At 45.1% G+C, this 23,920-nt stretch overlaps 1 protein-coding gene across 4 annotated transcripts in view; it reads right to left on the bottom strand.

The window, feature by feature from the left end:
- Positions 1-23,920, bottom strand: part of dlgap2a (discs, large (Drosophila) homolog-associated protein 2a) — an 86,670-nt gene that overhangs the window by 40,456 nt on the left and 22,294 nt on the right. For all 4 annotated transcript variants that reach the window (XM_062469408.1, XM_062469410.1, XM_062469409.1 and 1 more), the window contains one exon: positions 388-1,616. In XM_062469408.1, the coding sequence (XP_062325392.1) occupies positions 388-1,539 (1,152 nt within the window). In that variant the 5' untranslated portion in view covers positions 1,540-1,616. The remainder of the gene's footprint in view (positions 1-387; positions 1,617-23,920) is intronic.

Below are 23,920 nucleotides of genomic sequence, written 5' to 3'. Positions count from 1 at the left end.
TGCATTGATCTCTCCTCGCGTCTTTTCTCTTCCCATACCTCATGCTGCCTGCCAGTCATTGATACAGTCATTGATTTCTTCCCACTGCGTGCTGTTCTATCCACTACTAACCACCTGTGGCGGCTAGGACAGGTGCACACAGTTGCATGGATCGGACCAAGTGAGCGGTCAAAAAAAATAGGATGACCAGCTGACATGCTGAACATTCCTTTGTAAAGAGTCTGTGGCGCCAAGCACACAAATGCAAATCTTAAAATTTAACTGTAGGTCCTCCAATAAATGCCCAACTAATGACTAAGCAACTTTCTGTTTAAAACGACTATAAAGTGGCCCTAACAAAGCTGTATGGGTGTATTTTCATGAGAGACCGGGCTCTGAGTGACTGACCTGTAGGAAGTGGCAGGGCCTGACGCTGGGTTTGAGGTCGGTGGGGGTCATGGGTTTCTCGAGGTTGAGCGACGACTTGCGGTACGCTTCCTTGGCCTGGCTCACCGTCAGCGTGGACCACGAACTCCTCTTCATGAACTTCCCCTCGGGCGCCATGGCCATGCTCTCGCACGCCGAACACTTGACGTCGTTGTTGCTCTTCGACGTCTTGAGAGACAGCTCCCCCATGTGGCCGGAGTGCACCGAGTCGGGATAGCAGTGGCTCATGTGGTCCGCCGGGTGTCGGGACATGACGCTGGGAGTGCGGTATGTGCTGTCACTGTCCAGGTTGTCGTCAGAGCTCCACCAGCCACCCGAGCGATGCTTGCCGCTGCCGCCCTCCGACTTGCGGTCTTTGCTCTTGCTACGTTTGGAGTGTTTGTGGTGGCTGTGCCCGTGGTGATGGTGATGGTAATGGTGGGAGCCTTCTCGGTGAGAGTCACCTTTGGTGCCGTTCATCTTGGAGGAACCTTCTAAGGAGTGGGACTTGGTGAACAGCTTCTGGACAGAGTGGACCAGGTGGCGGATGCGTCCAGGGCTCTCATTGCGCTGCTCTGCGGTGGTGGTGGAGGTCTTCTGGTACTGCAGAGTGTGGAAGCCGTCCCGGTGCAGGGGCATCTGCTTCTCAAACTGGTCCAGCAGATTGGCGGGGATGCGGTTCATCTTGCCGCTCCCCCCGCCCCCCCCGCCGCCGCCTCCTCCGCCCCCGCCTCCACCCCCACCGTGAGACGACGAGCCGCCGTCGTCCCGCTCCCGCGATTCCCTGCTGCCGCCGCCACCGCTTTCCCGCGAGCTGTTGCCGTAGTGCATCCTGGGGAAGGTGCTGCTGGAGACCGAGTGGTCGGTAGCCGACATGGCCATGGGGATCACCATGCAGTCTGAGTGGATGGAGCTCCGTGGCGAGCAGCGGTGGTGCTCCAGGGGGCAGCTCTCGGTGGGGCTGAGGAGGTAAGACGGGGAGCGGGACTCGGGGCCTGCCGACACGGGGCCGTGGTGGAGGTGATCCAGGGAGGGGTCGCAGTCGGCCTGGAGGCCGCAGGTGTGGTGTCCGGAGGAGGAGAGCTGGAGCTGGAGCTGGAGGTGGCCTGGCCGGCCGCCGGAAAGGCCCTTCATGTTCCTGGGTGGGGGGGGAGGAGGGGAGTAGCTGTCCTCATCGAAGTGCTGCGAAGGCGACCATGAATACTGCTGGTCTGTGGAAGAGAGAGAGAGAAGGGACAGAGGGAGGGAGAAGGAGAGGGTGAGTGAATTAGAAGGAGAGCAAGAGAGGGAGGTGCAGAGAGGGATGGAGAGATTGAGAGAGAGAGACATATAGAGGGGGTGAGAGAGAGAGAGAGAGAGAGAGAGAGAGAGAGAGAGAGAGAGAGAGAGAGAGAGAGAGAGAGAGAGAGAGAGAGAGAGACAGAGAGAGAGAGAGAGAGAGAGAGAGAAAGAGAGAGAGAGAAAGACAGAGAGAGAGAGAGAGAGAGAGAGAGAGAGAGAAAGAGGGGGGCACGTCTTCACATCAACAACTCATTGTGCTAATGTTATCCTCATTTGGATCCCCTCATATGGTGCCTTGACTAAACTCAGCAATCATTCCGACATAAGAGTTTCTGCACACATTTTTCAGCCACCCAAAACGAGTAGTTAAACCCCCCAAAAGTAACTAAACATGAAGCAGAAAATAAGATGCCGCACAAGCTCACAGACACGATCATTCATCCCTCCTCTGCATATCTGTCTGTGTTTTCCGGGCAAAGCCAGAGGAAGAGACAAGGCGAGGCGACAGGTAGCAGCCTGCATTGCCATTTATCCAATGCAAAGTAAAATAATAGCCTATCATTCTGGAGCGGCCATGTCATCCGTCAAAGCCCTGAGCAGAGCGCTTTGAGGTGCACTGCTGGACGGGCGTGTCCTTGGGAATGGGAGGTATTCTGCTGAACACACACACACATGCACACACACACACACACACACACACATACAAACACACGTAAGCTGACACTCAAACACACACACCGGCCACAGCAGCAGATTATAATGCCAATGTTCTGTGATCTATCATCAAGGGCAGACGTCCGAACCCTCCCCTGTTGTATTTAACTTCATCAGAGGACAGCTTGGCTTTATCTAGCTAGTGTACCACACATTCTCTCTACCATAATTGCAATGCCTTCCCATTTAATCAAGTCTAAGGACGAAGGGCACACTAATATGAACATGTTTCTGCAACTACTAAAAGTGAAGATAAATATGTTTGGCCAAGACAGCCAGGATAGACAGGACTGATTCTGGTACATCATCTGTCATTGGGCCAGTGAAACTTTGCTGGTTTGTCTGTCTCACCTTCATTTTATGGGGTACACTGAGAAATTATACAGGCTACTTAGCTAGCCTTTACTTAACTGTAGTCTCTGAACTATCTTCTATAAAACTAGCCTCTACTTAACTTTCATCGTAACTATCTACTCTTAAAAAAGACAAACAGGTCAATTAGGCACATTAAGACTATATGACTATATTGAATTATTTCTGATATTATTGTCTGCCCCTCAATGCAAGGTTGAAATCAACAGACTCAAAACCTTCTCTGCAGATAAGGAAAATATTGCTGTTATAAAGCACAAGACTAGAGAGGTCGTATTTCATGCACCTATAGAATCCGCATCTTGCCTTTTGCAGACGCAACAGTCGCTGTAAAACACACACACACCCAACAACACGATTCATAAATCCCTGCTCTTCTACTCAAACTCTATAAAGAGAATGAGAGTTTTCACAAGACTGTTGGAATGGACGCCCACAAATATTGGAGGTTTTCTAATTATGCTTAGAGCTGTGCAATGTAGGTCACTGTACAGTACTAATAAGACTTCTACCCAACGTGTCATCTTTCGTATAGTTGGGCACATTGGGTCTGTACAGGGAGTTGAAGCAGGTATTTAGCAACAGTCTACCTTTGTCCAGAAAAAGTTTGATGAAGGACAGAAAGATTTTTTTCCATCTGTTACCAGTGAGTGTAAGGAAGGTGCTGGTCTATGTCCCTTGTTGAAACATATACCTCTAGTCATAATCTGGCAATACAATAAAGTTCCATGTGATACAAGGTGTAGAGAATGTAGATTTACAGTATAACCTGCCTTTTCTATTGACCCCTGAAGCTTGACAAGGCTGGCAGACCCTGTTCAGTTGTAGTACATCAGCTGTTGATATCCATCAGTCTAAATGTTTCATTCCTCATGGGGGACAAGGACAGGAGCCTTGGGAGAGGCTGTCTAGTTAGCTGCCAGTTGTAAAATTGATCTAGTTTTAGAAGCGCTAAATGGAAAACAAGGGAATATTCCCCTAATGAAGCTCAAACCTTGTCATTCTGAGACACAATGTCATAAGAAAACGTTAAATATCAAGAAAAATGTTAAATGGCTTCCGGAAAACAGCTTTAGATTTTGAGAGGCGCTAAAGGCTGTGTTTGTCTCTGTGGCGTCACTCAATTTTCAGCTACAGAGGATGACTGTGCTCTGTGGGTATGAAATGATAGCTGCTGCCTGAAGTTATGCCATAGTCGTTCCCATGCAGCCAATCTCTGATGCGTGCACCTCGAAGAATCTCATAGAGCTGACTTTAATAAATGATCTGGTGGCAGGACCGTGGCATTTCCCTGGATTATACACAGCACACACAGACAGTGCCTCACTGGTCTCTCCTGTGGTCTCTCTCTCTCTCTATCTCTCTCTCTCTTTCTCTTCTCTCTCTCTCTCTCTCTCTCTCTCTCTCTCTCTCTCTCTCTCTCTCTCTCTCTCTCTCTCTTCTCTCTCTCTCTCTCTCTCTCTCCTCTCTCTCTCTCTCTCTCTCTCTCTCTCTCTCTCTCTCTCTCTCCTCTCTCTCTCTCTCTCTCTCTCTCCTCTCTCTCTCTCTCTCTCTCTTCCTATCTCCCTCAACTAAACATTCTGTTCCTGTAGAAAATGGCGGGGGGAGGGTGTTGGGGTTGAAATAGAGGATTGAGAAACTGCTTCCTCCAACATGCATTGAATATTTATGTGAGACCGAGACGGAAGCAAGAAAGCATCCTTCCAGAAAGTGCTCTCCAAACAAAGAGAGACAACGAGGGCCCATCTGTGACAACTATGGCAACAGCAAAGAGTAGACTTGTTGTTTTTGCATATATAGTGGTGCCACGGCAACTCATCCAATTACTGGAGGATCCAGGCAAATGGTTAGACAACAGTGAGGGGTCTGGAGGTGTTAAAGTCGGCTACTCTGGTGTTTTAATGAAGCTCATTTTGGAGTTAGTATGGCTTGCATATAAGGATGAAACAGCAGTGCCTTCACATTTTTAACCTCACACATTAAGACTTGTGGTATACGTACTTTGGTTGTGCAGGATGAAACCACCACACATGAACTCATTGTGACCTGTTTTGCATGAATCATGCCAATACACCACCTGACATCAGAGTGTCTCTCCTAGTGAGACCATGGTAACTCAATGGCTTGCTCAAGAGTCAGTCTCCCAAATCAACCGAGTCTGACACAAACATTGAGCTTTCAACCCATCATGTCTGGCTTAACACCTGGCACACGTGGCCAATCATGTGTGGCTTAACACTTAGCACTGGGCCACAGCTCCAACAATGTCCAATGTCAATGAGCCTACTAGAGCAGTAGCCTGGACACCTGACATGGTGAAGGGACGGGAGTTATGCGAAGCCAGCTCATTTATTAGGCAGCCCTTTATCAAGCCAGTGCTCTGCTGTGCACAGGGTATGACCAAAGGTCGTTTTGCTCTTCTTATCACATTAGCATTTAAATAGCGTTATATCTGTTCAGAGTAACTCTGACAGCACCATACCCCCTTCCTTCAGCCGGTAACGGGACTTGAAAACAAAGTTAAAAGATAATACAGCAGGGAGAAGAACTAGAGAGTCGAGGCGAGCGACCTTCAGAGTCGGCAATAGCTAGCTCTTGTCGGAGGAGAACATAACAAAACAAAGCCTTGATGTGAATGTGTTGCTCTGTGTGTGAGTCACCACCAAAATATCACTTCAGTGAAGGATGATGAAGCTATGAACTGATTTACACCACAGCATAGCAACCATTCAACGTTGGATGACCGGAACATCTTTGACATCTGAACGTACGTGGCACAGTACACAGTGCAGTCTCTAAGATGTCACGAGACCCAGCAAGAGTGCAAAGGACAAGGGTAGAAAATGACTTCAAGGATGTGACACCTCACTGATACATGACATAGGTGTCAGTTTCATAAGATCAGAGAACCGAGAACATACAACAAGAACAACCAGTGAGACTAGCTTCAACAAACAAAAGACCCCCTTCAAATGGATAAAGAAAAGGCCTAGGCTCTCACAGGGAAAACAAATCGATGGACCAGCTTGATTATCCATCTCCCAAAGGTTAAACACAGTCTCCCTGGAATAGCGGCCTTTCATCAGGAATAAAACACGGGGGAATTGTGTCCTTAACCCCTGGAGGGGGGATCAGCGATGGTCGGGGCTCTAAATTGGTTGTGACGTCCAATGGGAAGAAGCAAACCAAGTGGCCCAGAACAGCCTTGCCTTGCTGTTTTTACACAAAACATTGCAGCTCAGGTCACTGCTTTGATATGGCTAAAAACACATTTGATTGGATCGTTAGCAAGATGGAGAAAAGATATTGAAGGGATGGTAGTACAGATTTAGTGGACCATCTCTCTCTGTCTGTTTGAGGTTTTGTCACCTGCCACCCTCTCCACAGTGATAAGCAACACAGAGTACAGTACATAAGGACAGTACAGCAGAAGAACAATGTCAGATTTGCAATTCTACATCATTTCAGTGTTCGGAATTCAAGGAACAGTCAGTATTTACTCGCCACATAGCAATCGACCTCCACATCTCAGACACCAGGGACGGTGAAAAAAGAAAAATATCACAGGGCAATAGCTTAATTGCTTAAATACAGTGAAACGATAACATCTCGATGACAGTAGCATATTTATGTTTGTTAAAAGATGAGAAGCAAGAGCATTGTAAATATTTGAAGCAACATGTGCTGAATCAGCACGCATTCACTTGCAGAGGGTCCTTTCTTGCAGCCAGAGGTTTAAATCACTGTGGGGTTTCACAATGAACCTACTGCCATGATGATGTAAGACCACAGTCAAGTACCGTAAATCTGCGCCACGGACGTGACTGTTCTCTATAAGTGCGGTGTTGTAGAGTTGGTACAGTATGGGCCATGACTGGCAACATACCAGTCCGAAGTTACAGTAACTAGTAACAACTGGAGTGTTACTAGACATGTTAAATGCACGTTTGTGTGTGTGTTTTCGTGTGTGTGTGTACATCTCTCCTGTGGGTGCCTGACTGTGTGTGTGTTTCAACCTGATGCTGTCGTAGCCTCCGGCGTTGTCCTGTTGCGCTGATCAGCGTGTTGGTACACAGACCTGGCAGCAGCTGTCTGGATCTCAGTAAAGACAGATCTCCTGTGGGCCTGCGGTGCGCTAGAGGTGGGATCTGGGGCAATCAGAGCTCCCGCCATCTCCCTCTCGATGGAGGAGGGTTAGCTGCTAACACGTTGGATCAGACCAGCAGCACCGATCAACTGCAGCTGTCTGTCGGCTCGGGGCCAAGCATCAATAGCGGGACAAGGGGGAGAGGGAGATGAAGCTGTGGGAATCTGATGTATCTTGTGTGCTAGAGAGAAGGAGCCTGGGGAGTGGGGGTGGGGGTGGGGGGGGGGGGTGGGGAGGGGTGAGGTGGGGTGGGGGGGGTGGGCAGGGGTGGTGAGGGTTGTGGGGTGTGGGGAGGGGTGGGGAGGGTTGTGGGGGGTGGGGTGGGGGGTGGGGGGTTGGGGAGGGTTGGGGATTCTGTGCGGCCAGCATGTAGGCCTTTTGAGTCGTTTTGTGATCATGTTAGCTCATAACGTAGGCTGCGGATTGAATACTCACGAGGCAATGAATTTGCTGAGGCAATGAAGAACTGCATTATCTATGATGTGCTCAGTGCAATACACTGGATGCAGTTCCTCTGTCGGGGCCAAAAACTGAAATGGGCTCCTGACAGGAGGCTCCTGTGTGGCTGGATGGGAGATGATGTCTCACCTGAGACAGAAGCAGCACTCGTCTTTAGAATGACAAGAGGCTCAACATTTTGGATTGAGAGCTTTCATGTGTGCCAATCTCTTTGTTTCTCGTGAATGAATTTGAGCTTCAAAGGATTTTGCTGTGTGTGCATATAATTGCAGATTTCAAAGTTCTATCTGCTTTACCTGGTACAAAGCATTTGGGCCAAGGCCTATACAATGTGAATAGCATTGAAAACGATGTACCATCATCTCTCAAATCCTTTCATTCCCGGCTCCTAAAATAGAAAATGCTCCCCTCAAAACTCTCAAGTGGCAATGCTGCCAAGCAGCGGATATTTCACTGGATGGGGATTGACAAAAGGGGGGACACACAAATCCACTAAACTATGAATAAACCATGCTGGATGTGAGATCCTGCCACAGGAAACCCCTGTGTACTGTATAATGAGTAAGTCACGCGTTACATAACAACCCACCGCTGCATTCCCGAGCAAGTTGTTAGAGGGTGCCTCCAACCACAACTCGCGGTCGTCATAGCAACATTGTCTTAGACACTGTCCTGATATGAAACTGGTCTCCTCAACAGCAAATGGTCTGCATATGACAGTGCCTTGGAAAACATGCAGAGCAATCCTGTGGACTACTTAAGTTTAGATTGCAAGGAAAGCTTATAAGACAAAACATAATGGTGAACACTGCATTTTCTACGTTTCCCCATGAATATTACACTGTTTATTTGTAATGAAACAAAGAAGAAAAGGGAAGGACGAACAGAAAATCTCCTGGTTGAAAATCAACTCTGTGACAGTTCCATCAAAACTTTTCGGTCCCAGCAAGCCTTCTCACCTGTACCACGGGCACCCCTCTTCCAGAGAAAAACCTCAATTGAAATCCTGAAGTCTAATCTGATTCCCCTTGTTCTCCTTCTTCCTCTCTCTCTCTCTCTCTCTCTCATCTCTCTCTCTCTCTCTCTCTCTCTCTCTTTCTTTCTCACTCCCGGCACGCTACTGAAGGTGGTGACGGTAATAACTTTGGAGATGGAGGTGATACTGACAGTGGGGCCTGAGATCCTTGTCTCGTGTTTGGAAGGAACCTGGAACACCAGAGACACAAAGTCAATCAGTGTGTCGAATGATTTGTTGTGATGTTAATCTTGCTTCAGCACTTATGCCGATAATTCTGGGTGTAATAGAAAGGAAGAGAGTTCATGCTGAACAATTGTTTCTTCTTCTACCAGTTGGTACAGTAGGATAAAACACGAGGGAGGTAAATTATCACGTCAAATTTCAATTGAATCACTAACTCTTCAAATAATATGCAAAAATGCTATGAACATAATTGCCCAAATAGTGTTTCATGCAGGCTAATTAAGCATTGATGACAAGCCCACATACACAGAGACAGACACACACAGATTGAAAAGGTTGCTCATAGCTCTAGGGAGTAGAGATGGACACAGGCACATCTCACAGTAAAATGTAATTAGCGTAAGTGGATATCTGGGTGGTTTACTGGCTGTTTTAGAGGCAGAGAAATGAAAGGAGTGCTATTGACCCTGTTCTGGGAACACTCCAAACACATCACACTAAAGACAATTCAGCTCTGCTGCAGGAACCAAACTCCAAACATGGTAGCCTACTTGATGAACCTGTGTTGCTAACCTTGCAGAGGGGTGAGCTCTCTAGCTCGGCAGAGAGCGTGAGACTATCCACTGATAGCGATGATGTTATCCAGCCAACAGGATGATTAGAGTACTTACTGAGCATTTAATAAAGAATTAGCCAGAAGTAACGTCTCATTCTAATGCTTGGGAATGATAGTGTTGGCTGCATCCCTAGACAACAGCAACTTCCCATGATCCAGATTTACACACTTCAGAAGTTGGCCTTTTGAGAACAAAGGTCAATAGGCGACCACTCCCTCAAATAAGATAAGTGAGTTTGCCAACTGATTCCTTTCAAATCTATAGAGTAAGTGATAATGAGTCCTGGATGTGTCACCTACATGCAACATTGCAACATTCATAAGATCTATAGGCTTCATAAGTAAGGCTTTTCAGAAATAAATCGTGTCAGGCAATTCCACCCTACCCTCCAAATAACACAAGTTGAATCCTCCCAACATTGAGTTTGCCTACCGATTCCTCACAAAACGATCCAGTAAGGGTTGTTGCAGAGTCCTGGATGTGTAATATACATGGGCTTGTGTTCTAGAGACAATGAGTACATCAATGCATCAACCAGACCTGACAGACCAGCAGCTCCCGAAGCCCTCTGATATTACCACTGTGCCAGTGAGGCTCCTTCCCCAGACACACACTCACACCACATGATTCCACTAATCACTCAATGGAGTGAGGTGATTTAGTTTGTCTGCCCAGGACAAGGAGAGGTAAAGGGAATGAAAGCCGAATAGTTTAAAAACCTGGACTGGATCTAGGAAGGGTCTGAATGGATCACCATCCTCCTCTCTGAAATTCCGGTAGGAAAGAGCAGGAGGCAGAGAGAACGTGAGTGAAAGAGAGAGGAGAGGGAGAGCGAAAGAGAGAGCGAGAGATAGATAGAGAGAGAGAGAGAGAGAGAGGAGAGAGAGAGAGAGAGAGAGAGAGAGAGAGAGAGAGAGAGAGAGAGAGAGAGAGAGAGAGAGAGAGAGAGAGAGAGAGAGAGAGAGAAGAGAAAGAAAGAAGAAAGAGAGAGAGAGAGCGAGAGAGAGAGAGAGAGAGAGAGAGAGAGATACTGTCGATGCTGGTACTGACATACTGTATTAGCATGTGTGACATCATCGTACATCAACATGACCGTGTGGAAGAGGTCACATGGTCATGTATGAGATAAGGAACGGGGTCGTTTCTGTGTCAAGCTCTTTCAGTGACAGTTGACATATTTGTATCCATGTTATCAGCAGCAATATGGAAATGTAGCAAGGCTTGTGGAAGGCTTCATTCCATTTTCCAAGTCTGACCTCAGATACATCTCAGAAACCTTTATCTTCTCCATCATCCGTCCTTAAGACTTGTCCTTGCTTGCCCACTGAAGGAAATAATGTAACACTATTGGTACACTGTCAACAGTCTTGACTCATGTGAAGCAAGCAGAAGTAATTGTCCATGTCAAACCACTTATTGTGTTTATTCGTGTAAAATAGTGATAGAGGTGAAAAAATAGAAGGTATCAGATTGTATATATTTCCCAGAGATGGAGTATTTGGTGTCCCAGTGCCTCAGATGACCTGCCACCTTCCAGGCACGCAGCCACACAGCATCAAGCCAATAATTAAGGAACATCAGTCACATGATCTACCCACAATTCTATCCCAACATCATCTGGCCTTCAACGAATCATCATACTGCTTTCCCCTAATCATTCGCCAGACTTCATCCATCCTCCTGATCTTCAAAATATATCTTTGAACGTCCACCCCTTTTTCAGACCACCAACTCTTATTCAACCATACAGGGACTTTTCAGACAACCAACCCTTATCCAACCCTTATCCAACCATTGTCCAACATCAAACATCCCTCTGCTCCGTGTCCTGCGGAGACACTCCGATTAAGCTTCTATCAGTCCCCATAGCCCACCGTCCGAGGTTGCCTGGAAACAGCAGCTTAACTACAGCAGAGATCTCCATGTTCATCCTTGCCTGAGGCTACAGAGCTCAGGTAAATGTCACACTCTGACACGCTGACAGTGAGGCAAGGTGCTTTACATTAGGAGTCACTCCACAGGTAGGGAAAAGGTAAATGATACTTGACCATGGCAGTGACAGCAGGCAGCGTTCGTTTCAGAACAACAACTCCGTTGGGACCGCTTTGCAATGCCTTTGCCTTTAGGTGAGATATTTCAGAACGTCCTATTTCCACCAACAAACACAGTGAAAGCAACACTTCTCTTTCTTTTCCTTTCCTTCCGAGCAAAATGTCACTTTAAAATAAAATTAAATATTTTAGATGGCTTCTGACATGGATTAAAGTTAAGCATTGAATTTCTCTGCCATCGTATGACATTTTGAGAACAGCTCGAACACCCGCTCAAAGAATGTCCCAGAGACATCTGGAAGATTGACTGCAATGGCAGAACCATCAACCACAGTGGATAACATTACCTTAAACGGATGCTTGACAGACAGAAACATTTATCCATATGGCTGTCTCGATCTGAAAGGCATTAGGGCTATAGTTCTCCTGGTGTAACATCTGGTGGTATTTTATTAAATAGTCCAATGGCCCATTTACACAATTATGACATCAAATGGCTGCACAAACATCCACAAGGCTTGTGTACACACACACACACACACACACACACACACATACTTGGACGTCATCTGCATATCGTAAGGGTAAGGACCACGCTAAGACATTACTCTGACTGCCCTATTAACTACTTTTAGGACCAAACTTTTAAAATCATACTGTTGTAACCACACACTGGGCATAACACAGAAACCATGCTATGACCCTAACCCCATAATGAAACATATTATAATTTTAATTTTAATTATATAAAAAAACTGTTTAGATAATGCATAGAGGTTATTGTGTTGTTTCCAATGCCCCTATCCTCTTTAAGATTACATAATATGTAGATAACAGAAATGAAAAATCCCTTACTGAATCTACAGATGGGGGACCTGCAGGCCAATATCCTAAAAGGAAATTAAATAATTAGGCTATACAAACTCTATGAAACTAAATTAGTGTCATAAATAGGCGTAAAATAAAGACATATGGTGTGAATGTGTTATCAAGTTAGCCTGACAACAAAACAGAAACCAATAAGGGCCACAAAAAGCTTTTCCACTGTCTTGAAGGTATGAGGGAAGGCGGGAGGGGGGAAATGACCGTTCAGCCAAACAGAATGAGCACAGGAGAAGTGGCGTGGTTATGATTGATTAGTGTTGTTGTGCTTGATTTAACAAGGACTATATGTAACAATGCGGGGAATCTGTTTCGCTGGATGGTCAATTTAGTACAATTTAATACCTAATTATGTTTCACTTGGCATAATTTATGCCGCTTGGATCTGAACAATGAGAGTTCGGGGATTTAATTGATGCAGGCTCCCACCATGGGTGCTTAGAATGCTAATACCAGGTTTTGGTGTGTGAGACAGACTCTTGATAATAACTCATTAAGTTGAGTTATTAGTAACAGGCATTCATACCCAATGCTAAGCTTTATGCTGTCATAGAGTGCTATTGGTACTTTAATGTCACTGATGTCTTAAGAACAAACTGGGAATTTGTAAACATTTATTTCCGCCCTACTAGATTTTCAGAGGGATTATTAAACTGTTCATGATTGTCCAATAAACCTGAGCTCACCTGATCTATGTCCTGAAGACTGATGCCAATAGTAAAGGCCAAATTGATTGACCCCCTTACCACCTCTTTACGTATTAAATATTCACTCTCGTAACAGGCCTGCTATACACAAAAGACATAACCCAGTATATCCACATGCACACACGAACGCGCATCCACACACACACACACACACACACACACACACACACACACACACACACACAACACACACACACACACACAGAATTACTCACACTAGTATCTGTTGTCCCCAATCACACAAGGACTGTGTAAGAGCAGTAAGTTGAGTCTTGGAGCAATTCTCTCTCTCTCTCTCTCTCTCTCTCTCTCTCTCTCTCTCTCTCTCTCTCTCTCTCTCTCTCTTTCTCTCTCTCTCTCTCTCTCTCTCTCTCTCTCTCTCTCTCTCTCTCTCTCTCTCTCTCTCTCTCTCTCTCTCTGTCTCTCTCTCTCCTGAGAACAACTGAAACCCTTCAATCGATCAAAGCTCCGTGTCTGGGGGGCATGAGGGAAGGGGATCCGCTCCTTCCATTTTTTCCTCGGTCAATCTGAGCACGGCAACACGGATATGTGAAAATGTGTGAAGACGTGCAGTACATGCAGTACAGTAAACACGCAGCCTGCACTCCTCAATGACCGGGTGCAAGGCAACATATAATTCATGGCGAGAGCATACATTTTAGACTATAAAATCATTATAAAAATGAAACAAAATAACTGGAAACTATAAGATCTTCTGCAGGTCTACAATAAGAGCTTCTGAATCTAAATTCAAGTATTTTATGCAGAATACCATTACAAAAGAGCATTTACATTAGGCGTCATCTTAACTAGATAATGTAATACCATCTAAGTGGCAGGTAATAGAAGGATTAAAATATATCCAAGAGGTAACACCTTTTAATACAGGCCATTACATAAACCCAGTTTTAAAATATCACGAGGAAAACTCCACAAGGCCTTATGAGACAGAAACCCATGGTTTAGACGAAAGATTTCCCTCCCTGATCCAAATGCAAAGTAACTTGTACGGTAGCAACACAGCAGGCTGAGACACTGCCTTTAGATGCTAGTCTCTCCCCCGTTCAGCCCACTTAAGGGTGGCTAGGTTGGGCTAGGCGGCCCTGAGAGAGACTAGGTGAGCACAGGAGGGAGGGAGGGAGGGAGGGAGGGAGGGAGGGAGAAAGAGATGAAGGAGAGAATACTGTGTAGATCATGAGGTACAGTAAAGTATGAGAGAAAGTAAAAGATAAAGACTAAATGAGATAGAGGCTAATCCGTTGACCCATTCATTTAAACACGTGTTGTATTCAATTATTTATTCATTTGCTTAGTTCCCAACAGTATAGCTGTCTTTTCCTATTTTAGCACATGGAATAAAGGATGAGATCAAACAGAGGAGAGGAGAAGATGCATTTGAACCAGTGTAGCTGAGGCAGGCCATGAGTTCAGTAACTACCACTGCCCCAGTAAAAGCTACTTTGTACTGTGTATTAAAAAAAACGGGAAGATAAGATGCAATATGATGCTACAGTAGGGTTCTGTAGCAGGTTAAGTGAGCAAAGTACCTGGGGAAATGCTTTAACTGGTTCTTGTGCAGGAGAAGTGCCAGTTCAGGAGACAAAGATGGATTGTTTGTTTTGGTGAGACAAATCCAAGTGGGGTAGTGTGTGCACAGCGACTGTTTATCAATGATGCTGACGCTTTATTCTGGATATCACAGTAGTCTTTTGTGTTGTTATTAGAAAACTCAACCACCAAGCCCAGTCACAATAACGGCAGCAAGGAGTTATATTTTCAGCATGATATCTGCTGGTTACACTGTAGGAAAATTAATGATAGGAATACGTGTATAGGAATACGAACACAACACCTTGCCCCCCCCATGTAATATTTCACCCTAGGGAAGTGAGGCTGCCAAGCCATGAATAAGACCATTAACCACATGTAATGTGCAGATTACATTACTGAAAGCAACACCTGGGGTCCAGAGAAAACCCCACATCTATCATGTAGAGAACCAGTGTTTCGGCTCAGGACATACATGACCCCAATGTGGCCTCCATCAACCTGGGCTGACTGTACCTGGTGGAACCCTGGAGGTCCTGGAGGTGAATGTATGCTATTAACCTTCCAGATTCTTTTTTTTTTTAATTGTTTTTTAAATTACATGTCTAGTCAGGGTGCAGGGTGCACAAGGTACATCTGTGTACTATTTGTGTGCCGGTATAAAATGTAAAAATGTATAAACTAGCTGGTTCACATACAGACACACATATACACACACAAAGCCACATTATAATAACACGCAAGGTTATTATACATTTGTGTGCAGACAGAACTAGTAATGTGCAACTGTAGTAATCCTTTTGGAAGGAGATGTGGAAATACAGACAGAGATGCAGAAGTTATCATTGTGTGCTTCCACAATCTACATTTAGTCATTTAGCAGACGCTCTTATCCAGAGCGACTTACAGTAAGTCTAGCAACCATAACCAAAAACAAACTCTGGGAACGTTTGTTTGAGCGGAAATGAACCGACACTGAACAAATAAAATCGGAGCGTCTCATCCACCAATGATTCAGTGCTGCTTGAAGTCGGTCCCGGATCACAGAATGTGATGTGTAATTCTGGGTGTTCAGGATGATGTTTATCCCCAGGGTTTTCTGTCGAGCATCTGCCTCCCTTCATGAACTGTGCTTTTCACTTTTGGAAGCTTGAGTCTTCCCTACTGAAAAAAATGCATGTGTTCTCTATGGGCGGGGGGTGCTATTTTTAGTTGTAAAGAGTGTGGCTCTGACTCTTGGTGTCGTACCTCAGAGGCACACATTGCCCACTGTCATGAATGAGAATGAGTTGGAACATTAGGGCTTTTGTTTGAAGTACACGGTGTAATTAATAATGTATATCCAACAAGGAAATGGAGAGCCTGTTCCACAAAGCTTTGTTGCTCAGAAGCGAAACATAGTGGATCTCTCACTTGGTGGCCTTATGATCGGAAACTCAAAGCGTATAGAATAGAGCCGGTAGGGGAAATGCGTTGTTGAGAGCTCGCTAGAATGAAAGGCTGTCATTTTTTGGTGGTTGCTATCACTACATTTCCAGAGTTCAAGTTTGGAGTCCTCAGAACATGAGTGTGATGTTTAACAAACCATTATACTGACCGGAGGCTTAGCCTGATGGAAAATATCTATTTTTCAATCAGCTAGTATATTTACCTGCTTTAGACTATGGTTAATAGCTAGTGGAGCTTTAGACAAACACACTTACACACACATACACACAAAGACCCACACACCATGAACCAAGTGTGACATGATGCTCTGACAGATAGGGGCAAAATGAAAACCAATATTTACATTCAAATTGCTTTCAAATCAATGGAGAGGGGAGTCCTCGTTGGCGGTAAGAAGCGCAGAAAAAAAGGAGAAGAAAACGGATAGAAAGTGCCCTTCTTTATTACTCCCATTGACATTGTTTGAATCCCACAAGCTTTTCTTCTCTGCTATTGAGCTGCTGTCTGGAAAAATGAAAGCCTGTATGTGCACTACTAATGTGTCTCTGGGGTTATGATTAACTCTGAATACATAGGGAGAGGGCACTAGGGTGGCATCACTTCTAATACATCTAAATCCAGAACATCACTCTGCATCCAAAACACAGTCTGAAGTTTTGGATTGGAAACCTTTGGCAATAAACAGACCGCAGACTTGGCGAGGACTAGGTAAGAGCTAGGCTGCTAGTTGGACCTTCTCACCTAGTATGGGGTGGCGGGGGCATCAACAAATAGGTTTGCTGTAAAATACACATCTACTAGTTATTACACCACCATAGAAGGCAGACAATTGCCATCTGTCTTGCCCTAGCACCACTATTTCCTCAGAGATTATATAATGTAGCGCCAACATCTCTCAATGGTCACCGAAATACTAATAGGAAGCATGCCTCCCCACATACAAACACACATACCCATCAGGCCTCAGCCATTGGTTGAATGAATTTGTTGCCAGTGAAGCACCTCCACCACAGAAAACTCATGAATAAAACCGTAGCAATAAACTGTGATCATCATCAGAAAGTACCCTGTACACAACTTGGAGATGAGAGAAAGCCTCTTAGGGCTCTGTAATCACAGCCGTGTAGAGGACAAATATCACAGAAGAAATGTGATTCATGCATAAGAGCCTCATGGGCATAATGTCATTGATCTAAAAGAAAAGTTTGATGCAAGGACAGAAATAACCTGAAATAATAGCCTGGTTTTAGAAGACTGTGTGTATGTGTACGTGTGGGTGTGTGTGGGGTCCTTATTAGAGTAATTGCCTCTTGTCGTCTAAACTTCTGGGGGGAAGCTCGTGTCTGTAATTGAAACACAGCAGAAACCACGAACACCCCCCCCCCCCCCCCCCAACGGTTCCTAAAACGACCACATTCAGATTTTAATAAGGCGGGCTTTAAAAGGAGCTGGAGCCCAGGGGGGGAAGGGGTTAGAAGACCTCAGAGAGAGACTCTGATGACCACAGCACTACCCACAGAGAAAATGAAGGAGGAAGGGAAGGGGGGGGGGGGAGAGAACGTAGATGCAGGGAGATGGACAGAGCGAGGAGAAAGGAGGGTAAGCAGGGATGTCAGATTGATGACAGCAGCACAACACACAGAGACGGAAGAGAGAAACAAGGGGGGAAAGGAGGAGAGGAAAAGAAGGAAAGAGTCCTCAGAGACAAGCAGAAACGCCCTGATGACCACAGCACAATTCTAAGAGAGAGAGGGAGGAGGAAAGAAGTCGTGATGATGATGATAAGGGGATTTCCGCATGTGCATTTTTATCCAAACGACATCTTAATGGCCAATTAGAGAAGCCCCTGCAGAGGTCCTAAGAAAGATAGCATCAGAATTTTACACGAGGGAAAAAATAAGATAATTGTGCCAACACACAAAAAACCCTGGCATTTCAACGTGTTATTCATTGTGTTATATTATGTGGTAGTCTTTATGTGAAAATCCCATGTTTCAATTGGATGGGACAAAGACAGGTGGAATTGCTATCCCCTGAGCCCACCATCAGCTTGTCACAGTTGACAGGTGAATGATGTCACAGTGAGCCAGGCACGGAGTGATGACACGTCCCGAGGCCTATTTGCCTGACAAGGAATGACCAAGTCACGGTAATTATGCAATTTACATTCTGATGGTTAGGGATGTTAAAAGCTCTGGTGTCCATAATGACTTCATGTCCCATTATGTTTTGGCAACAAGATTCAGAGAAAATAGTCTGTTTAAGGTGACTCTATTCTTGATTCACAAAAGCAAACAAAAAATTAATGATTATCTAACCATGAACCATTTTTTTTTTTTTTTTTTTTTTTCAATGTTTGTATGTTGATTTTTAATGTGTTTGTATGTAGATTTATTTTTTGCTATATGTTTTTTTCCTTTTCCTTTATCTGTTTTTTGTATGTTGATTTCTTCTTTGTTACATGCTTTTCCTTTTTTATCTGTTGTTTGGTACGTTGTTTTCTTGTGTGGACCCCAGGAAGAGTAGCTGGTGTCTTTGGCATCAGCTAATGGGGATCCGAATAAAATCAAATCAAATCAAAAGTAATATACCTGAGTTGACAAAGATAAAAATGTCCATTTTGGATTTGCCAGACCCATGGTAGAAAATCATGGGTTCCTCCAAAAATCCCTTAAGAACACTTGTATCATGCATAACTTTCACCTTGACCAGCCCAAAGTTCAGTGACCAAGAGGAGCCTGTCCCCATCCTCTTTTTCAGTCATATTGTGGGGGCTGTCCAGCAGCCTTCCCTCTCCATTGTAGGTGGTCTGGTCAGGGGAGAGTGTACTGTAGCTGTCCCCACAGCCATTATCCTGCCCCACCCTCCACTCAACCGAGCCCCTCTTTCCCCCTGCCATCATCCTGAACAACAACTGTCTGGGAACTGTCTGGGAAAACAACTGTCTGGGACCCTCTCCCTCTTCTCACCAGCTGCTTCAATCATTGAAGTGGGAATCCCCCTCTCAACCTACACTTGGAAAGAAAATTCTGAGAGTGAGACAGAAAAAGAGTGAGAGAGAGTGAGTGTAAGCATCAGTACTGTCACACTGTGTACAGTATGAGACAGACATTTCCTCAGACATTTGTTGTGCCTCTGCACAGATTGAACTTGTGTGTGATGGTACTGTATGAGATCTTTCAGGCCAGGCCACCTATTAAACCCTGTGCCCCTCACAAGACATTGCCTCTGTAAACAATTTTGTGTAGGTGCACAAGCCTAGTAGGAAGAGACATCTGTCATATTTGTATAAAAAATATCTGGGTTCAAACTAAATATGTTCAGGTCCACTTCTTGAGAAACCTTGACGTCATGTAGAAGAAATCAAAAGCAAAATAGAGAGAGAAGTGCAGCGGAAATTGTTGTGTTGTAGCGGGTCAGCCCGGTTGGAGAGCAGGTAAAGCTGAAAGAGCAACTTTAGTTGGTTTGTGATAAGCTCACGAGCCTCCTGCACGCCCGGTAAGAAAATAAAGGCTTGCAGTTTTAATGACATGTTTGCTTAATCCACTTCACTGGGCTACTGGGGCCAGTCTTTAGATGTTTTATATATATATATAAATAAATATATCTACTCTTAGATGGCTGTTGGTGACACAAAGCCTTCTTTGCCATCCTAGCTGACGCTAAGCCCCTGAAATGTTGTGTTGTGCCCAAAGCTGTGAAATTCTCTGCAATCTTGTGGCTACTCCCTCCAACAGCTTGTGTTTGAAGGCTGCTCAGCACAGCTTAGAGCGTGTCGCCTGGCAGAGGCTGAGCTGCTGGGTACAGCCTACCACAGCACAGCTCCCAGGTAAGCCACTTGGTCTCCTTATTCCAGCAAACAGTGTACTCTGTCAGGTGTTTTGATTTTAAAAGCCTGTGTCTGCCAATTGTGGTCCAATTGCTGATACTTGATACAGATGAACTTCCAGTTACGAAAGCCATGTTGCTCTCACTGTATTGGGCAAACAGAGCACTGTTGTTTGTCTGTGTTGTCATTCTATTCTACACTCTCCCCACATCGTTGTCCCTTCTATATCAGGCATCAAACCTTCGTCTGCAGCCTGGCATGTGTCCTGCCTGTCTAGCCTGGAAACGATGCAAATGGCTTTGGAGAATCAGATAATCCATGCTGCCCAGTTCGATATGGAACAATGTCCCTGTGCACAGGGGGAATATGTATTATGGTTAATTGTATTACCGATGGCTGCAGGCTCATCCCCTCCCCCCCACCCTCCATAACATGTCCCATAGTGTAGAACTCAAGCACAATACAGTAAGGCCCCCCCACACTGTTTTGGTAATACAATTACTTATTCTGCAATCGAAGACACAAAGAGCAAGGCAATTCAAGTGATCTGCCTTTGACAGAAAGCGCTGCGTAGCTCTCTTTTGTGATCAGAGATCAAAGTTTGAAGGTTGCTCAGTGGGATATTTTCCGTCATTGGCTTGACATTGTGTGGGACAGAATGTCTAAGTCCGAGGGCAAGTCAGTTAGCTGGGAGTCTGATGAGACGTCACGTCTCATATAACGCTTATTCCCTCCTGGCATTTATCTTGGAAAGCAAATGCTAACTATGGGCTAGAGGTGAAATCTACCTGGCTAACTCTTTTCCCTTGCACATTCTCTCTCAGCCTACTACTATACCCCTGCTTCTCTTTCCACCCTTACCATACCTCTCTCTGTCGCTCCCTCCCTCCCTCCTCTCTCTCTCTCTCCCTCCTCTCTCTCTCTCTCCCCCCCTCTCTCTCTCTCTCTCTCTCTCTCTCTCTCTCTCTCTCTCTCTCTCTCTCTCTCTCTCTCTCGTCAAGACGTGTGGTCTGCAACGGAGTTCAAGCATAGTTTTTTGCCTCCATTCCATCACGGCTGGATTAAAACTGGACTTGGTGGGAATTGAACTGAATGATAATGGATAGGTGGTAAATCTAGGCAGTATTTTTTAGTTTCTTCCATATGGTTGCGACATACAAGGGTGCCTTAAAGCAAATAAACACTGAGGCGACAGTACATAACAGCCTTGAGGTTGTGTTCATCTAATGCTTGGGGTTTCTCATTTGCGTTTTCCAGTTACAGGACACGTTTGAATGTCCAATAATTGGTGACTATGACTGTTTGGGTTTAACGACAGATGGATTTCCTCTTGTGAAAAGTGTTGTGAATAACAAGTGTGTTATATGAGAGTGATAACACCCAGACATCGGGACATGAATCGTTGTTTATTTCTCATTTTTTCAACCAGCTGCATGAGTGCATGAGTGTGCAGCGGTTTTGTCACATCATCGACTTTTGGTTTGTCTGGTTGACTGTAATAGCCCATCTTACTTGACATCCTTCATAGATTATTGGAATCAAAACCACGGTCACACTACATTCCACGTCTTATGACACAGAATAGGTAATTGGATGGTTATGGATGGTAAAACAATAATGTTGGATTTCCCAGGCATGTAAGGAAATCCCCACTTGAAATGTCTGAGAACAAACACAACAAACTGTTTTCAAATGATTTACTATAATTTGTTTTTTGACAACCTAACCATCCATATTTCACAGCCTTCCCATTTTCTGGACTGGAAATCTGGAAATGAAAGTTTCTGCATGAATAGAGCTATAAGCAGGATTGCAGTTTGCCAATGTTTGAAGTTTGAAGGGAAAAAAATGCAGTGGGAAATAATGTAACGCTAAGTGCTACTCTCTGCCAAACATAGAGCTACAGTGGGCTAAAATAAAAAGGCATGCTGTTTTCTACAAGGAAGGCTTCATGTGGATGTGTTTCTTCAGGAAGTGGCAAGGCTGAGAATGAATTGCACAGACAGGTATGTGGATGCTGGATAGAAGACAATCAGTTTAAGGTGAACCAAGGCTCAGGATTATGACTTTCTCCCCTCTGCTTCATGCGGGAGACTCCATGAGCAAACCATCGTCACATAATGCACATTCATCTCCACTCGGTCTATTTCAATACCAGTAACTCACCCACACTCCGATAAGTGCAACACACAATGTGCATCGCTTTGACCTTGTTGCCTTGTCGACGCCGTGGCTACTGAGTTGATACTGGACTCCTAATGGGAAGTCTTTTGGCTCTAAATCCCTCTGATCAGCGCCTGGCATGATGGGAGAAGACTGATAACGGTCCCACAATCCCCCTCAAGGGGACATAACAGGAGATATGCCCCCTCCCTGGCTGTGTGCTCTGTGTAGCACTATAGTCAATGTATTCATCTAAACCTGATAAGTCCTGACGGCTTTCGCCTCCATCCTCCAGAGATTTGGGAACTTGTGGATGCTGTATGGGTGCCTGTGTGAATGTGCGTATGAGTTTGTGTGTGTAAACGATAGAGAGAGTAAGTGTGTGTGTGTGTGTGTGTGTGAATACTGTAAGTGTGTAAAAGAGAAAGAGGAGCAGGTGTTGGAGGGTGGCCCAAGCAGGGGCTACTCATGCCTCAGTTCTTCATAGTGATGGGGTTAGGGTTAGCTGACCCAAACCCATAACCCAAACCCCCTAACTCCACCACAACCCTAACCCATTAACCCTAACACTCTGCGTGGTTTCTATGCATAGTAGCTCTGCAATTAGATGGCTCACATGGTCACCGATATCTCTGCAATATTTCTGGACAGGCATTACAGATTCCCTCCAACACACAAGTATTCTGCCTCTGCTGTTCACATTCACACAAGCTCTTGTTCACTCTCTGCATCTTTTCATCCACTTCCTCCTTCGCTCACGCTTGCTGACTCTCTCTCTCCTTCTCTTATCTCCTCCGTCCTGCCCCCTCCCCCCCACCCCAGTTCACTCTGGGTTGTAGTTCCTCTGAGCTAATGTGGGTCTCATCAATGGTGGACATCAATCTCTGTGTGGCCTTCCTGCCCTCCTAGTCATTCAGATGTGACAAGAGCATCATCACTGTGGTGCAGCCTGCCAGCTAAAAATGCCACCCTGGAAATCCCTACTGACCAACCCCTAAGACCACTTCAATCCATCAAGAAAAAAAACAAAAATGTACAAACGCTGTGGCAACACTAAACACATGCACACTGTGCATATTCTGTCACACACAAACACAAACACATGCACACACACATGTTGATTTACAAACAAACCCAGTCCCTCGGAGCTTAGCCCCCCCACCCTTCGTCCATTAAGGGAAGGTCATGGGCACCCAGTTATCGCGCTGGATTTGATTATGTCCTAATCCAATCAGTGACCAGCAAGGGCCCACATTGATTTTAAACATGAGGAAATGCTTAGATGACTTAAAACGCATGTGGGAGAATGCTGGACAAGGTTATACAGTACAGTGGATATGTCTCTTAGGCAGAGGAAAACAAGCCTGCTTATCTGTGTGTGTGGGACCGCTTTGAAAGTATGTACAGAAAGAGGATTCATATTGCTGATTGACAATGGTGCCAGACTCATTCAAACCATTTTGCTGTATACTGTATACCTTTATGCAGTGAGCAGGGACAAGGAGGAAGGTGGAAGCACAGGACATACAGGCACCAGGAAGAGCTAAGGTTATAACAATTTAGCTACTATGGCTGCCCCAGTACCCACACAGCAATACCAGATAGACTGAATCGAATAAATAAATAAAACATAGCCTTATTCATGCATATCTTTGCTCCTTTGCTCAAAATAAGATCCACCAGGAAACAAGGAGATGGTCAGAATTTTGAAGTATGAGGTTAGCAAAGATCAACCAACGACATGAAGGTTAGATGATGATGAATCAGACAATTTGGCAGACGACTAAGCAGTTTTCAGCCAATCAGAGGTCTCTGTAGCAGTCGCCAGGGAAGCTCCACAAACACACACACACACAAGATGATGTTAAGCAGCAGTGGCTCGGCCTTCTAAACCAGTGTTCTTCAGTTGTAGTCCTGGGGCAATCAGGTGGCAGGTGGTTTTGATCTACTCTAGCTGATAGACTTGATTCAATAGATGCATTAGCATCACATTTATGACACAGATTTGTATTATTTACAGGGAAAAAAATGTTTTTGGAAGGTTCTTTTAGTTACGGACTAGGCTTTTCTATGTATTGGGAACTAAGGTTGTTTG

Source organism: Osmerus eperlanus, chromosome 9, assembly GCF_963692335.1.
Source record: "Osmerus eperlanus chromosome 9, fOsmEpe2.1, whole genome shotgun sequence".
NCBI lineage: Eukaryota > Metazoa > Chordata > Actinopteri > Osmeriformes > Osmeridae > Osmerus > Osmerus eperlanus.
Note: the sequence above shows the minus strand (reverse complement) of the source record. Positions and strands in the feature narration are given on the sequence as shown.